General features: G+C 36.5%; 1 protein-coding gene across 2 annotated transcripts; it reads left to right on the top strand.

Moving 5' to 3' along the window:
- The first annotated feature begins 5,776 nt into the window (after positions 1–5,776).
- On the top strand, positions 5,777–13,524 carry dnajb1a (DnaJ heat shock protein family (Hsp40) member B1a). Of its 2 annotated transcripts, XR_013821627.1 has the most exons (4): positions 5,777–6,331; positions 9,751–10,316; positions 11,043–11,741; positions 11,799–13,524. XR_013821627.1 is itself a non-coding variant. In XM_079874934.1 (3 exons), the coding sequence occupies exons 1-3, from the start codon at positions 6,121–6,123 to the stop codon at positions 11,271–11,273; spliced, it is 1,008 nt and encodes a 335-aa protein (XP_079731060.1). In that variant the 5' UTR covers positions 5,777–6,120; the 3' UTR covers positions 11,274–13,524. The 2 variants fall into 2 exon arrangements, 1 of the variants encoding a protein (XP_079731060.1); XM_079874934.1 differs by having other exon boundaries at positions 11,043–13,524.
- Positions 13,525–14,747: the final 1,223 nt, after the last annotated feature.

The following is a 14,747-nucleotide window of genomic DNA, read 5'->3' as shown; positions in this document are numbered from 1 at the left end:
TTTTTATTGTTTTTGTCATATTTAGTAGTTCTTTTTAATTTTTATTTCAGTTTTAGTTATTTTTGTACATCAGTTAAAGTGAGAAATATAGCTGAAATTAAATAAAGTTTTTTTAAATGTTATTTTATTTTATTTCAGTTTTATTTATTTTACTAAATAAACACTATTTTTATTTCTATATATATTATGGTACAGAGCAGCAGATTATATTTAGTTTGTTTTATATTCTGAATTTCTAATCACAGAATATAAATTCAAATCATGAAAGAGTTTATTTCAGTGAGGAAAAAGGGTATGTTTACACGACAACGATGTACTAAAAACAGGAAATTTCTTCCTTTGCTTTTTCCGCATACAGACGACAACGCTGTCGAAAACGATCGCCGTTCACACGGATCCGCAAAAACAACTAAAAACACTGTATTATTCATGCCAGGCCAGTAGTTGGCGACATCACTTTGTAAAGAAAACACTACGCGCCTGTAGACTGTGTTATTTGTAGAATTTTGTTACACTGAGACGATAAGAGTATCGTTTTCAAAAACTTGCACTTTGAAACCAGATTTCAAAAGTTTGCGTTTTCAGGTCCCCAAAACGCTGTTAACGTGTAAATGAACGGCCAAAACGCATAAAAAGTTTTTAGTTGAAAAATTCGACAATGTGTAATGTTTTTAAACTTCTGATTTTGAGTTGTATTCAGTGGAACGGTGGATATTAAAATTGCAAAGAAAAGTAATTTTTTAGGAAATATATTCATTAAGAAAGCTCTGAAATCAATTTGCAAGGCACTGTACACATACTCAGATGAAATGAAATGATGTCTCAGATAAGTTTAGCCATGTGTGCAGACAGCCTATATTTGTTTGCCTACTTTAACTGCTGCTTGGATGATCACAGTGTGCTGACAGCGCACACATGGAATCAAACAAGAGCTCAGATTACGTTTGACTACAACATGTTGCTTTGCAGTTTTACTGTGTACTTGTCTATACATGAGATGAGAAAAATTGTATACCACTCTTGGTCTGTTTCCACATTTCAAAGCTGATTTAGAACATATACATTTTCAGAACAACCTGTAATCATGACACCTCATTTCAGTGTATAGTCTATTAACGCAGCATCTGTCATGCGAGCTCCTCAGTGGTTCATACCATGGTGTGGAATCATGGGAGTACCCTGGTATATTTTTTTGACATACACTCTCAGAAAAAAAGGTACAAAAGCTGTCACTGGGACAGTACCCTTCAAAAAGGTTTTAAAATGTACCATTTAGGTACTAATATGTACACTTTTGGAACTAATATGTACACTTTTGGTACCAATATGTACCTTTGAGGGACTAATATGCACTCTTTAGGTACAAAAGTGTAACTTTTGAAAAGGTACCGCCACAGTGACAGCTTTTGTACCTTTTTTTCTGAGAGTGTACCTTGGAATGCCATTCTCTAGACCTATGTATTACTATTTGATACTCTTTTTGTGTGAGACTGAATTCCAGCTATGTTTGGAATAGCATGCTAATATAACACAATATAGCCTACTATTTCTGTAGTAGGCCTATGTACTGTATGTACTGTGTTTTCTTTGTACAAAATCTAATATCCATATGATATATATGGGTCATTGACGAATAAGGTTTTTAAAAGTGTAAAAAAATACAAGATGGAAAAAATGTCACCAAAAAGTCATTCGGTTTAACCACTGATTTGAAAGTTAAAAACTGATTTGACATTGATGTTGAGATAGTATATAGTGTGTACCACAGACGAAATATTAAAACAAATTATCACTGATCTCATCATTTATTGGACTACTCTAAACACTCCAACATATTCAAGTAAAACATTGCACAGGGAAAGGAGAAAAGGGGAAATGTAAAAAAAAAAAGAGCCTTATCTGCTTTATATTTGTATTATTGTAGTTCCTTTAGTTATTAAAAACAATATTATTCCATTTAAATATTTACTATATCGGTTTTACCGAATGACCTTTTGACACTTCAAAATCTTTAAAATACCTTTATATGTAGTAAAATATAATTAAAACCTTTTGGATTCAGTAAAAGAGATCAAGTTGTACTACCTTACATACTTTGGATGTTATATATTTGTTTTTTTATTATTATTAAGGCCTTTGGACAAAAAAAAAAAGACCCGTCACGTCATTGACCCATATACAGTATAGCCTATATGTAAACAAACAGAAATTGTAAAAAGATTACAACTGGATGCTAATGTAATGTAAAAATTTAATTCATTATTTTACTACCTTTTTACTTCAACTCCTTTTTACACAAATCACATACAACATAATAAGACATGTTTAGCATGAACCTACTAGGCTATAGCAACCCTTACAACAACAACAAAACAAGTTTATTCAAGTGTGCTAATACTTCTTTTAAACTAAAAATAAGAAAGCAAACTTTCAGTCTACCCTTTATACTTAGATGTATATAACGAAATATTATTTATATAGTACAGTGCTTAACAAATTTATTAGACCACCTCTCATAATAAAGAGAAAACACAAATATTTTAGGAATCTGTCAAAAACTTGTTTAAAACTAACAATTTCATTGTCATTAATTAGGCAAATAACAAACTGAAACAACTAAATAGTCTTTATTCACACAACAACCAAAAAAAAAAACCCAAAAAAAACAACTTGTACCTGTTTGTATGGCTCCTTTGGCCTTGATAACAGCTTGCATTCTTGCTGGTATTGTTTTTATGTAGCCTACTTTTCCACAGTCTTTGGTATTGACTTCCAAATCATTTCAAGTTTTCCCAAAGACTTGCTTTTGATGAAACTTTTGTGCGTTGAATCCACTAAATCCCAAATTAGTTCAATAGATTCAAGTTCCGGACTTTGTCGTGGCCAAATGTGACTAAAGAGCTTACTGGTGGATTAGCCATTACAGAAACATAGCCTATAGGCTAAAATGATTTTGGTAATCACCAATAACGGTTAGGTTAGGGCAGCTGTGGCACAAACCTTACACGGAGGTCTAATAAATGTGTTAAGCACCGTACTTCTCAGAAATATAGCCTATTTAAAGTAGCCTATACTTGACTTGTACAGAAGTATATTTGACCTACTTGTACTTGAGACATACTTAAAAGTAATTAAGTATTCTAAGTATACTTTGTTTGTAGTTATGTTTACACATATCCGTAATTATTTTGACTGTACTAAAGCATAAAAATATTATATTATGTTTGCAGAGATTTAGGAAACATGCTCACATAGGCTACTCGTTTCTCTGTAAAACAATATGCTAAAGCCATTAGTTTGAAATGTGCTTTCCGTGTCGGATGTCTGTTTTTGTTTTGGTCTCTGTGACTCCGTCCACTGCCAATTTACCCAATAGTGTTTCGACACTCTTGGTTGCCAGTTGGCGGAAAACACAGCGTATATTGTAGCAATGGAGGCCAGCAAACTGTGTCAGAGATCGCATACTCTTCAAGACATAACAATCCTCGGCATCCATCTAAAAAGCTCTATGTACAGAGAAGAGGAATATTAAAACACGGATAAATCAACTCATCAAGTTACAGTGTGTCTCTCAATTGTCTATTGCGCTCGTTCCTGTTGCCTAACTTCTCAAACTGGCAACCCCGCGTGAGCGTCGAGTCTGAGGAGGAGGGGCGGGAGAAACAACCCTCCAATATTTTGAATTTGGACTGCAGTACCCATTTCAACCGCTAGATATCAATATTAGGCTACTTAATTTTTCATTTTTTTTCCACATAGTTTTACATACTATCTTATAAACTTAAATTGTTTGAAATGTATTGATTTATTAGATCCTAATTCAGAGTATGTCAATTATTGTGTAGTGTACTTAGGAATTTACTTCAAATCTACTTAGCCTACACACTTATTTCAAGTATAAATATTAATGCCTAAATAGGAACATATTATAAAAATAATATATAAATAGTAAACCATGATGTTATTTTCACTTAAAGAAAACTTTCAAGTATATACTAGTTGCCGTATAAACAACAAAACTAGTAGTTTACTGAGATACTTCAAAGTGTACTTTCATAAACTTAAAAATGTGCTACAAATATTTGACTAATATCTATTAAGTTCACTTGTAGTATACTTGCAGTACAAACGAAAAACTTATTTGCAAACTAGTTGTGCACTCAAAGTTTAGGCTACTGTTAAACTTAAATTTAAAAGTTTACTTATATAGACTAAAAAGTGGACAAATTTAGTCCCAGGTAGTATTGAAATAGTACACTTATAGCCTACAAGAAGGCTTATAGCCTACTGTAGTGCATTGATACTAACTACATAAAGTATAAGCTACTTAAAATATACTTGACATTTACTTAAGTAGGCCTATAATAAAATGAACTTGGAGTGGGGAAGCTTTTTTTTAATTACTTTTAATCATTCCCAGGCTACGATTTTTTTTATATATAAAAGTTCGGTTTTCACTACTTAAAATGATCATTCGTGATATCAGAAATGGAGTAACATGGTAATTCTTGATAACATGAATTACATTTCCACTAGGACAAAAACATGAATCTTCATATCAAGACATCATCACTCACAGAAATCCAGTTCTTGATATAAAAAAAAAAAAAATCATTTCCACATGGTTCATATCAAGAATTTTGTGTTTGTATTAGTGGAAATGTATTCCTGATATCAAGAATGATCATTTTAATAGGGAACATTTAATATAGAAAAAAATCATAAATGATTAAAAGTCAAATCAGCTTGCCATAACTTTCTTTTTTTACTTGCTGTTTAAAAATACTATCGTGTGTACAGTACAATATTTAGTAATTAGTACGGTAGCATTCATTGCTAGCTTACTGTTTTTTTTTGTTTTTTTTTTTGTTTTTTCAGTAAACTTTTTTTTTATTTATTTTTTTATTGAAATTTTCAAAATTACAGAGTTTGATATCAAGTTCTTGACACAATTCTTTTTCACATTTGGTAAGTATAACGGTTGAAGAACAGGGACATTCAAAAAATAAGTGCACAATAGACTCTCTCACAATTACAAAAACAGCAGTTGTAATCAATATCCAGAGGAAAACGCTCTAATGTGTCTTTCACAGGATATATTCTGTGAGCAATTTTAAAAGACACTTCTTTGGTTTTATTTGATACACAATACCGACTAAGAACTCCCCAAAAATGTTCCCACTCAAATGAGGGAAACATATTAACCCAAACAAATTTAGATGGAGGAGAAGAGATATTGACAAAAATAGATCTAATCAATTGGTTACTGCATTTATCATTAATTAAATCAAGTTTATCTAAAAACAAATGTTTGGCAACTTTACTTGCAGTGTTACCCCTAGAGCCCTGATTTCTGAATAGAGATACAATTTTGGCAGAAATAGAATTCATGACAATACAATATTCTTTAACAGAAATATGACACTTAAATTTCAGACATAGTTCAGTAATACTCAAAAACTGACCATCAGAATTCAACAACTGACTAACTAATAGTATATCAGACTCAAACCAATGTCTTAAAAATATTGTTTTTTCTTCGGTGTGTAATATACTTATTATTCCAAATAAAAAAGGAGTGAGGAGAGAAGTTATGTTTAAAAGCCAAACACCATGTCAAAAATGCTAGCTTACTGTTGCTGTCCCTCAGTTTGTCAGTTGAGAGTTCCTAGCCTACACACCTGCCCTATGTAGTCTGTGTGCAGTGAACGCTCCTCTCCACACGAGGCGCTCGTTCAGTCGCAGCATCTGCATCTGCAGCACCGGCGAGCAAGCCGTTTTCTCGGACTTTCTGCGGACGGCGGCGACGTTGACAACTTCACTACGGTGTGTGAGCCGGGAACACTGTGTGATATTAAAGTTTCATATCGACACAAGTTAGGACAGTCTCGGGAAAATGGGCACATATTTCGGGGATGCGGCAGCGGCTGTGTGCGATAAATGAGGATTTGGATAAATAACTTGCAGTTTGACAGTTTGATGAACTCCATCCGCGCGCTTCATGATCGATAGGACAGGAGGAGGATCGTTTAAAATCAATCAAATCGTTCAATATTTGGAGGATTTCTACATATGGAAACAGGTAGTTGAACGCTAGAGGTGTTTTAGTCCAGTGTTGTGATGGGTAAAGATTATTACAGGGTCCTGGGCATAGAGAAGGGCGCCTCTGATGAAGAGATCAAGAAAGCCTACAGAAAACAAGCTTTAAGATTTCATCCCGACAAAAACAAAGCAGCCGGAGCAGAAGATAAATTCAAAGAGATCGCCGAGGCTTATGATGTCCTGAGCGATTCCAAGAAGAAAGACATCTATGACAGATATGGAGAGGATGGTAAGAGCTGTCATTGTCCCACTGCTATATATTGTATTTGTAGATAGACAGATAGTCCTTACAAAGTAACGTTACTGTGATCATTCTAGATAGTGACAATATGGTTCTTTGATATATTTGGTAGTACTGAATTATTACCGTGGTATTTATCCAAAAACAATGCCATGGCACAGATAGATAGATGGATAGATTGGCAAACGGATGGATGGATAGACAGATATAGACACATATGCAGATAGATACACAGACAAATTGACAGATAGATAGAAATACTTATACTTATGATAGAAATTGACGGATGGATGGATAGATAGACAAATTTACAGACATATAGAACAATTGACAGACAGTTAAATAGACAAATAGATAGACAGATAGATAGATACACAGACAAATTGACAGATAGACAAATTGATATACAGATAGATAGATAGATAGATAGATAGATAGATAGATAGATAGATAGATAGATAGACAGATGATAGATACATAGATACACACAAATTGACAGAAAGATGGATAGATAGATAAATTGACAGACAGATAGAAAGACAAATTGATAGAAAATTTGACAGACAGATAAATAGAGATAGACAGGTACACAGACAAATTGAGATAGACAGATAGATAGATAGATAGATAGATAGATAGATAGATAGATAGATAGATAGATAGATAGATAGGCTATCCCTTAAAAATTTGTTGAATTGTTAAGTTAAATAGACATAAAGTACACACACACACACACACACACACACACACACACAGATGCTATTATCTCATGAGGGAAATTGTAGTGCAGCAGCAGTCACAGCATTGTTGTGGAAATTAATAAATCCTAAAAGAAAAAAGTCACAAATGATATTGTTTAGGCCTCTTATTAAAGGTGTTGATTGTATTTATTGCCATTTGTCATTTGCTCTGAGATTTGTTTCTGCTTTTCTTTGGTACTCTAAAGGCCCGATATACTCGCGCTGAAGTCCTTTGTCGCTCGAGGGTGAAAAGAAGTTTGAAAACACAGAGAAACTGTTTGACTTTTCATTCATTCATGCGCCGCCCTCGTTTTAACTGAATATTTAGACTAAATATGTGCACAGTTAGTAAAAGCATCATAAAGGATGTGAATATGTTTTCACCAGCTCTGCAATCAAGTCTCATTTATTTATAAAGTGCTTTAATACAGATAGCCTAGCTTTAAAGCAGCTTTCCACCATCAAACAAGAAAAAAACTGTGTCAGTTTTCACTGGTGTTTGACCTAGGTGAACACCAGAACACTAGAAATTAGCCTGAAAAGATTCAGAGCCACAAAGCCGCACCTACCTATTAAGTGATCACTACAGAACAATGGCAGTTCGAAGGTATTTTAAAGTTTTCCTGAAAGTTTGCGCCGGTGAGCTGTTTCAAACCTTCAAAATGAGCTTGAAACGAACATCGTTTTGGCTAGGGCTGCACGATATTGAAGAAAAATGTGGTATGCAATTCAAAAATGCGATATTTGATAATGCTTAATGCTTTAAGTGTGTAAAAACATCTGAAAGTGATCTATAGTGTTTTACTGTAGCATTACATAAAAAGGAGTTTAAGTGTCATTTTAATGTCAGTGTAAAGCAGCATTAGGGTTTCATGTAGGCCTACGTTAGGTTTATTATTTAACAACAGAAATTGAATAGGCTTTAGAATTAACCTTAATCATACAGACGGAAGCAGATTTATTAGGCTGCTGTCACTTTAAGAGCTGCACGGATACAATATATTGTTACCCGCGCACCTTCTTTCTCAACTGTTTACTCCACTTAAGACATAACCAACTGTGTTTATGTGAATACTCACCAAGATGGGCATTCTGACATAATTTGTGTGTATTTGGCCATATAAGCTGTGGAAGAGAACTGAATTCGGGAATTTCGGCACAGGTTTGCGAGGATTTACGCGTAAATTGAATCATTCCCTCAGGTCTCACGCTTATAAAGCAGGAAATTCCTGCAACAATTTATTTACTTTAGCATGTAGGTTGTGAGTAAATTAATCCATGCAGATTATAAGATTAAATCGGTCATTTTAAAACTTTCTGCGAGACGTAGGCTAATTTCACAAACAGCGTGAGTGTTCAGCGGTGCTGCGTCTTCTCTCTTTCTCAAATTGCTTCACATCACCACATTGCACAAGGCAAGCATCAAGCGCGCTGCAGGTGGTGATACTAGACTCTTGTGTTTCGGGAGTCGGGACAGTTGACTTGCATAATCGGGCCAGTGTTGCATGTAAACTTTATCATTAATGTCTTTTTAAGTCTTGCCAATTTAAACATTTCAGCGATTTTAAATTATTCAGTACTCGCGCGCTCTCTTAGAGAGAGTATTCTCTGCACACGTACATAAGCCGCCTTACAAACAGCTCGCGAACAAAACTAAGTTATTTTTTGCAGTTTACTGGCGAGGATCCTCGTAAACACAGTCGGTTGAGATAGAAAACGCATGTGTAACCGTAAAGTGGATCCGTGCACTAGCTCTTAAAGTGACAGCAGCCTAATATGTGTCTGTCATTAATGTTGATAAAACAGCAAAATAATGCTTTAATTTTAAGGAATCAGAATTAATAGCCTATGTATTTAATTTATACAGGACTAAAAGACTATTCAGTGTTATTTTACACTGAATTAGCCTACTTTATTCAGTTTCTGTTGTATTTTTGTACCTGAAAACTAGTGCTACACCTACCCAAAAACTTTTCTCTTTATTTCATTTGTATCTTTATTGTACAGTATTTATTTGTGCTACTTTTTTCAATTCAATTCTATTCAAAGATTGAAATCAATCTTCCTTGTGTTGTGTAAACTCTTAAGCAACAAAGGTGCCCCATTGTTTAAACACAAATACAGTGAGTGAGCAAACATTTAGGTGAGATAAAGGTGAGCTCCCCCCTCAAGTTAAAAAAGTCCCCCTGTAAGAATCACCTAAGGGGGGAATCTAAAATCATTCATGTCGCAAACCATTTCAATAATTTCGATATATCGTGCAGCCCTCGTTTTGGCCAAATTTCGTTGGAACTGACGTCACACACATTGGTTCTTTGATTTCACTCAAAGTATATCGGGGCCTTAAGTGTGGCATGCATGGACTCAGTGAGCACCCTCAGTAGTGCATACAGTTAAGCTTTAGATTCTTTGAGTGAAGCCTGATGACCTTTGGTGACCGTTTGAGTTTTGTCTGAATGTTGCAAACACAGGAGCATGTAGTGTGGATTCGGCGAGGGACTTTATGAAACCGACTCTGATCTCCAGATTAAGAATTCAAACTGTACAGTGTGACTGGATCGTTCCTGTGAGCTGGTTCTGCTCTTTCTATACACAGAATGCTGTTTTTATATTTCCCTCAATGTTGACTTGCTGTTTCCCACAAACGTCATTTGTTTTTTTCCGCAGGGCTCAAAGGACATGCCGGAGGCGGTCCCAACGGCCCCAGCTATACTTTTCATGGTGATCCTCACGCCATGTTTGCAGAGTTCTTTGGTGGCCGTAGCCCGTTTGATCAGTTTTTTGCATCCGCTGGCGGTGTAGATGATGACATGGACATTGACGACCCCTTTGCAGCCTTCGGAATGGGAGGAATGGGCGGATTTCCCAGATCCTTCAAGTCTCGGCCAGGCGGTCCGCACAGGGCCCGAGAAAAGAAGAAAGATCCGCCAGTAGTGCACGAGCTCAAAGTGAGCCTGGAAGAAGTGTTCTCTGGTTGCACCAAGAAGATGAAGATCTCTCGCAAGAGGCTGAACCCGGACGGCCGCACCATGCGCACCGAAGACAAGATCCTCACCGTGGACATCAAACGGGGCTGGAAGGAGGGGACCAAGATTACCTTTCCCAAAGAGGGAGACGAGACGCCGACCAACATTCCCGCCGACATAGTGTTTGTGGTTAAGGACAAGATTCACCCTGTTTTTCGGAGGGATGGCTCTGACATCGTCTACCCTGCAAAGATATCCCTCCGAGAGGTGAGTGTCTAGTGTCTGCTGCTGAGATAAAGTTACCCAACGTCCAGTAATATACACCAGTGAACTTCTGTTAAGCTTATTAAAAGTGTTTGAGTACAGTAGAGAGATTTATTAACCCATCTTTTAAAAGCAGAATTATTTACTAGAATTCCTATCATAAAGTAAATCTTGAATTGTGGGTGGGGGTCTAGTTGTGATGTGAGTGCTATTTTTCTTTTACATATTTTTTTTCCTTTTACATTTTGAAAACTTCTCTTTTTTGTGTGTGTGTGGAGCAGCATTTACTGTGAATCGAGCCGCTCTGAGACACTGAAAATACCAGATCATGAGCTGCTCACGTGTAAACACACACAGTGCCGCGCTTCACTCTGAAACATGCAGAACAGCATATATTTGTGGAATTAAATTGCAGCTTTTGCGATTTGATAATCATACCAAGCCATATTGTGATTTTGGTTTTATTTCGATTAATTGTGAAGCCCTGGGATAAATACGGTTCAATTTATTAACATTAGTTTATACATTAGCCATCATGAGCAAAGAATGAGCTGTGACAGCATTTATTAATCTAGGTTAATGTTCATTTCTACGCATTATTTACTGTTTCAAGTTGATGTATTGTAAATAAATGAGAAAGGTAGATTTAAAAGAAGAGGAGTGAAGGCAAAAGTTAATCTTGTTTCTCTTTGTCTTTTCTTTTCTCCCTTTTTCTTTCACTCTTTCCAGGCTCTATGCGGCTGCACCATCAGCGCTCCCACCTTGGACGGCAGAACTGTCACAGTGACGTCACGTGATGTCATCAAGCCTGGTATGAAGAAGAGGATAGTGGGAGAAGGACTGCCTCTGTCCAAATGTCCTGAAAAGAAAGGAGACATGGTGCTCGAGTTCTTAGTGAAATTTCCGGACAAGTTGGGACCGAGTGCTCGTGAAGCTCTGGTTCAGATCCTACCCCCTTGATCATTGCGACCTCTAGGAGGAGAGAGACTCCCTGATCAGATCCTGTGATCGGGCCCCTTTTGATTTCATATAGATTATTGCACCTGAAAGCATCAGTGAGAAATGTACAAATAAGTCAAGTTCAGAGAAACACAATAGAGCTCCAGTGTATTATTTATATCTCCTTGTATCGCAATGCACTTTTACAAAACACAGTGAAATGTTTCTGAAGTAATTTAGTGACTTTTGCATAATTTGCAGTACCCTGAGAGTAAATGCTCCGTCATCCTCCTGTTTACTTCTTCAGGTTTCTTTCCCCTTGAATTTGTTTATATTTTCTTTTATTAAAAATGTATTCCAATTTTAGACTCTGCGCAGTAAACATTTAAAAAAAAAAAAAAAAAAACACCACCTCTGAACTTTAGGGTTTTATATATTTTTAAGGACCTCAAATAGTAATTCTAAAACTGTCTCTCTGTGTGTGTGTGTGTGTGTGTGTGTGTGTGTGTGTGTGTGTGTGTGTGTGTGTGTGTGTGTGTGTGTGAGATTGTGACTGTGGGTGTGGGTGTGAAGTCCCAATGACGGGGCTGCTGGGAGTTTTGAATTGAGTGGGCCCAATAAATTTACAATGGCTCTCGAGCATTTTCACTGTGCTTCCAGAGCATGTTAAGGTGCGGTCACGTTTACCAGCGCTTGGCAGAATTTTCAAGGTTGAAAATCCAGTCATTCCAATAAGAATCCATGCGATTGGGTGTTTCGCATTAGGACAAACGAGTTCCCCAAGCAGATTTCACTCATGTTCATGTTTGGTCAATTTTTCACATGAAATTTCACTAATGTGACCGTACCTTTTAAGTGTAGTCACATTTACCAAATTTAGGTGTAATTTTACAATAGTGACTCATGAAGCAGCTCTCCGTTGGTCAATGCCAAAGAGAGTAATAAAAGATAGACACCTTGTCAAAATGTCCCAGAAATGACCGTTGACATCTTGCACTGATTACATCATTTGGAGCCAGTGTCTGCATAGTAGTGATAGTGAGGTGAAGCCACAGTATCCAGGTCCCGCCCACACTCCTGCTCCCACAGACTCAATCGCAATCACAGCTGTCAATCAATGTCAATGACATTACATCTTGAACACTTGAACATACATCAGCATGAACTAAGAACTTCCTAAAATTACAGAAACCATTTTTTTTTAAGTGTAATTGGATTTTTTTTAGTCTGGCTCATGTCCCATTCGATTACATGGAGAGGGTGGGGTTTATGGCCTATACTGCAGCCAGCCACCAGGGGGCGATATAAATGTTTTGGCTTCAGGACGTTTGCGGCACACTTGTTCAAGGCAGCGAATTTGCATGACCAAGTTGAACCTGTGGGGAAACCGCAATTGTGTGGATTCCTATTGGAATGCGGTTGTGGTTGTGACCGCACCTTTACACTGCAGATAACACTCACTTTCTCCTCTTAGGAGTGACCCATGATGAGTTACTGTGATCTTCATGTCACCACTGTGATCTTGAGCACTTAATTGTTCCTTTGAAACCATCCCTTCTCTAGTTATTTTTTTAATTTAATTTTATTGTTGCTGTATTTTCGTTTCAGGCTTAAAATGCCCGAATGTAGTGTTAATTATGTACTAATGGGTAATATTTTTCTTGAGTATTGTGTGAATTGTGTAATTTTTGCGGCTAGTGGTGCAAAAATGACGCGCTCTACATCTCACTTTCTACATTTGTATTTGCTAACCGGTATTCATTTGTGTGAATTTACAGTTATAAAACACCACAAAACATTAATTACAATTTAAACCACCTGTTGCTCACAGTAAATGTAGCTTTAAAATCATATTCTTTCATGGCCCTGGAAACACAGCATCTGCATATTTTAGAGCCATATATGTATGCTGTTATTTTAATACACTTACTGAGATGATGTACAGTGATGAGATGGTGGTTTTATTGATCAAATTGGATATTGCATCTTAAAACTGCCATTACCACAAGTACATTTTTTTAAAGAAATAACAGTATTGTGCCAAGACGAGGGCACATATGCACACAGTTTAAAGTACCTCGCACACTATTCCTGCAACATCAGCATGCTATTTAAAATTCACAATGAATAAAGTTAAGGAATATGTGTTTTTCTGTTTAAAAACAACAACTACTTTATATTGCTGTTTTTTAGTGGCATGCCTGACAACCCTTTATCATTTGCGTCAGTGTTTTTAATTCATGCAATTAAAGGCTGTCTTGCTGTCTTGCAAGTGCTGTCTTGTAATAAGTCTGTTACTGGACTGTATATGTTCCATGGTCATGGATAAGTATTTTTGTTAGCTCTAGAAAGGTTACAAGTTAAAATGTAAAAAATTATTGGAACATTTATTATAATTTTTTTCTATAGTTTTCCTCTGCTCTAAATTATTTAAAGGACCTGTTTACACCAAGAACGATGACTATTATCATCCACACTAACGCACGAAACCACGTCCTTTTTATTACACTGAACAAAATTATAAACGCAACACTTCAGTTTTTGCCCCGATTTTTCATGAGCTGAACTTTTTCTATGTACACAAAAGGCCAATTTCTCTCAAATATTGTTCACAAATCTGTCTAAATCTGTGTTAGTGAGCACTTCTCCTTTGCCGAGATAATCCATCCCCCTCACAGGTGTGGCATATCAAGATGCTGATTAGACAGCATGATTATTGCACAGGTGTGCCTTAGGCTGGCCACAATAAAAGGCCACTCATCTTTACTGATACTGATATATATACTGTATAAAGTATAAATACTGATACTATGTCTAGTGGTAGACATAGGTTACTTAAAATTACTAGTAGTACTAGTAGTAATCACTCCGCCCAAGTAGCAGTGCTTCGCCTTCTGAGAATATAGTTCCCAGTATGTATACGGTTAGAAGATGGCTGTGTCTCATGTGACCTTGTTATTCATACACGCTGTGACTATACAAATCACAACATGTAAATAGGAAAATGTTGGCGTTATTTTGTCACTTATTGGGAGCAGTATGCTAGCTGGAGCCGTTTACCTCCAGTCTTTGTGCTAAGCTAGGCTAGCGGTGGGGTGCGTCAGACAGGGTTACGGCACGCACGGAGATGAAAAGGGTATGTATGGACTTATCTAACTCTGGGGGATACGGTGAATAAGCTAAAGTCCCAAAAAGTCTGCATTTTCCTTTATGGAAAACTGGCAAAATAGTATTTTGGGAAATTTTGAGAAGACCCCCATGCAGTGCTGTGTCAGTGCCTTTAAAAGTGGAGGCTGGTGTTTCTGGAAATCTACATTCAGGACAGGTCACACTAAAGGGCCATTGAAAGGAGCATGTGGCACATCATGTGGGACCTTTTGATTTCTGACTATCACTGACTTAGCAAGTTGCAGCATCGTGAGAAAACTGACTAGGATCAGAAATGACAGGTTTGTGTCTGTGAGATCCACGTAACCTACATCGGGTTCTTAATGA

Source organism: Squalius cephalus, assembly GCF_949319135.1.
Source record: "Squalius cephalus genome assembly, chromosome: 1".
Taxonomy (NCBI): Eukaryota; Metazoa; Chordata; class Actinopteri; order Cypriniformes; family Leuciscidae; genus Squalius; species Squalius cephalus.
This window is presented reverse-complemented; position numbering and strand designations above follow the sequence as displayed.

Excerpts from the sequence above, each read along its gene's own strand:
- dnajb1a (XM_079874934.1), top strand. The coding sequence starts at position 6,121 with ATGGGTAAAGATTATTACAGGGTCCTGGGCATAGAGAAGGGCGCCTCT. Across the intron at positions 6,332-9,750 it reads TGACAGATATGGAGAGGATG|GGCTCAAAGGACATGCCGGA; the intron begins GTAAGAGCTGTC and ends TTTTTTCCGCAG. Across the intron at positions 10,317-11,042 it reads CAAAGATATCCCTCCGAGAG|GCTCTATGCGGCTGCACCAT; the intron begins GTGAGTGTCTAG and ends CACTCTTTCCAG.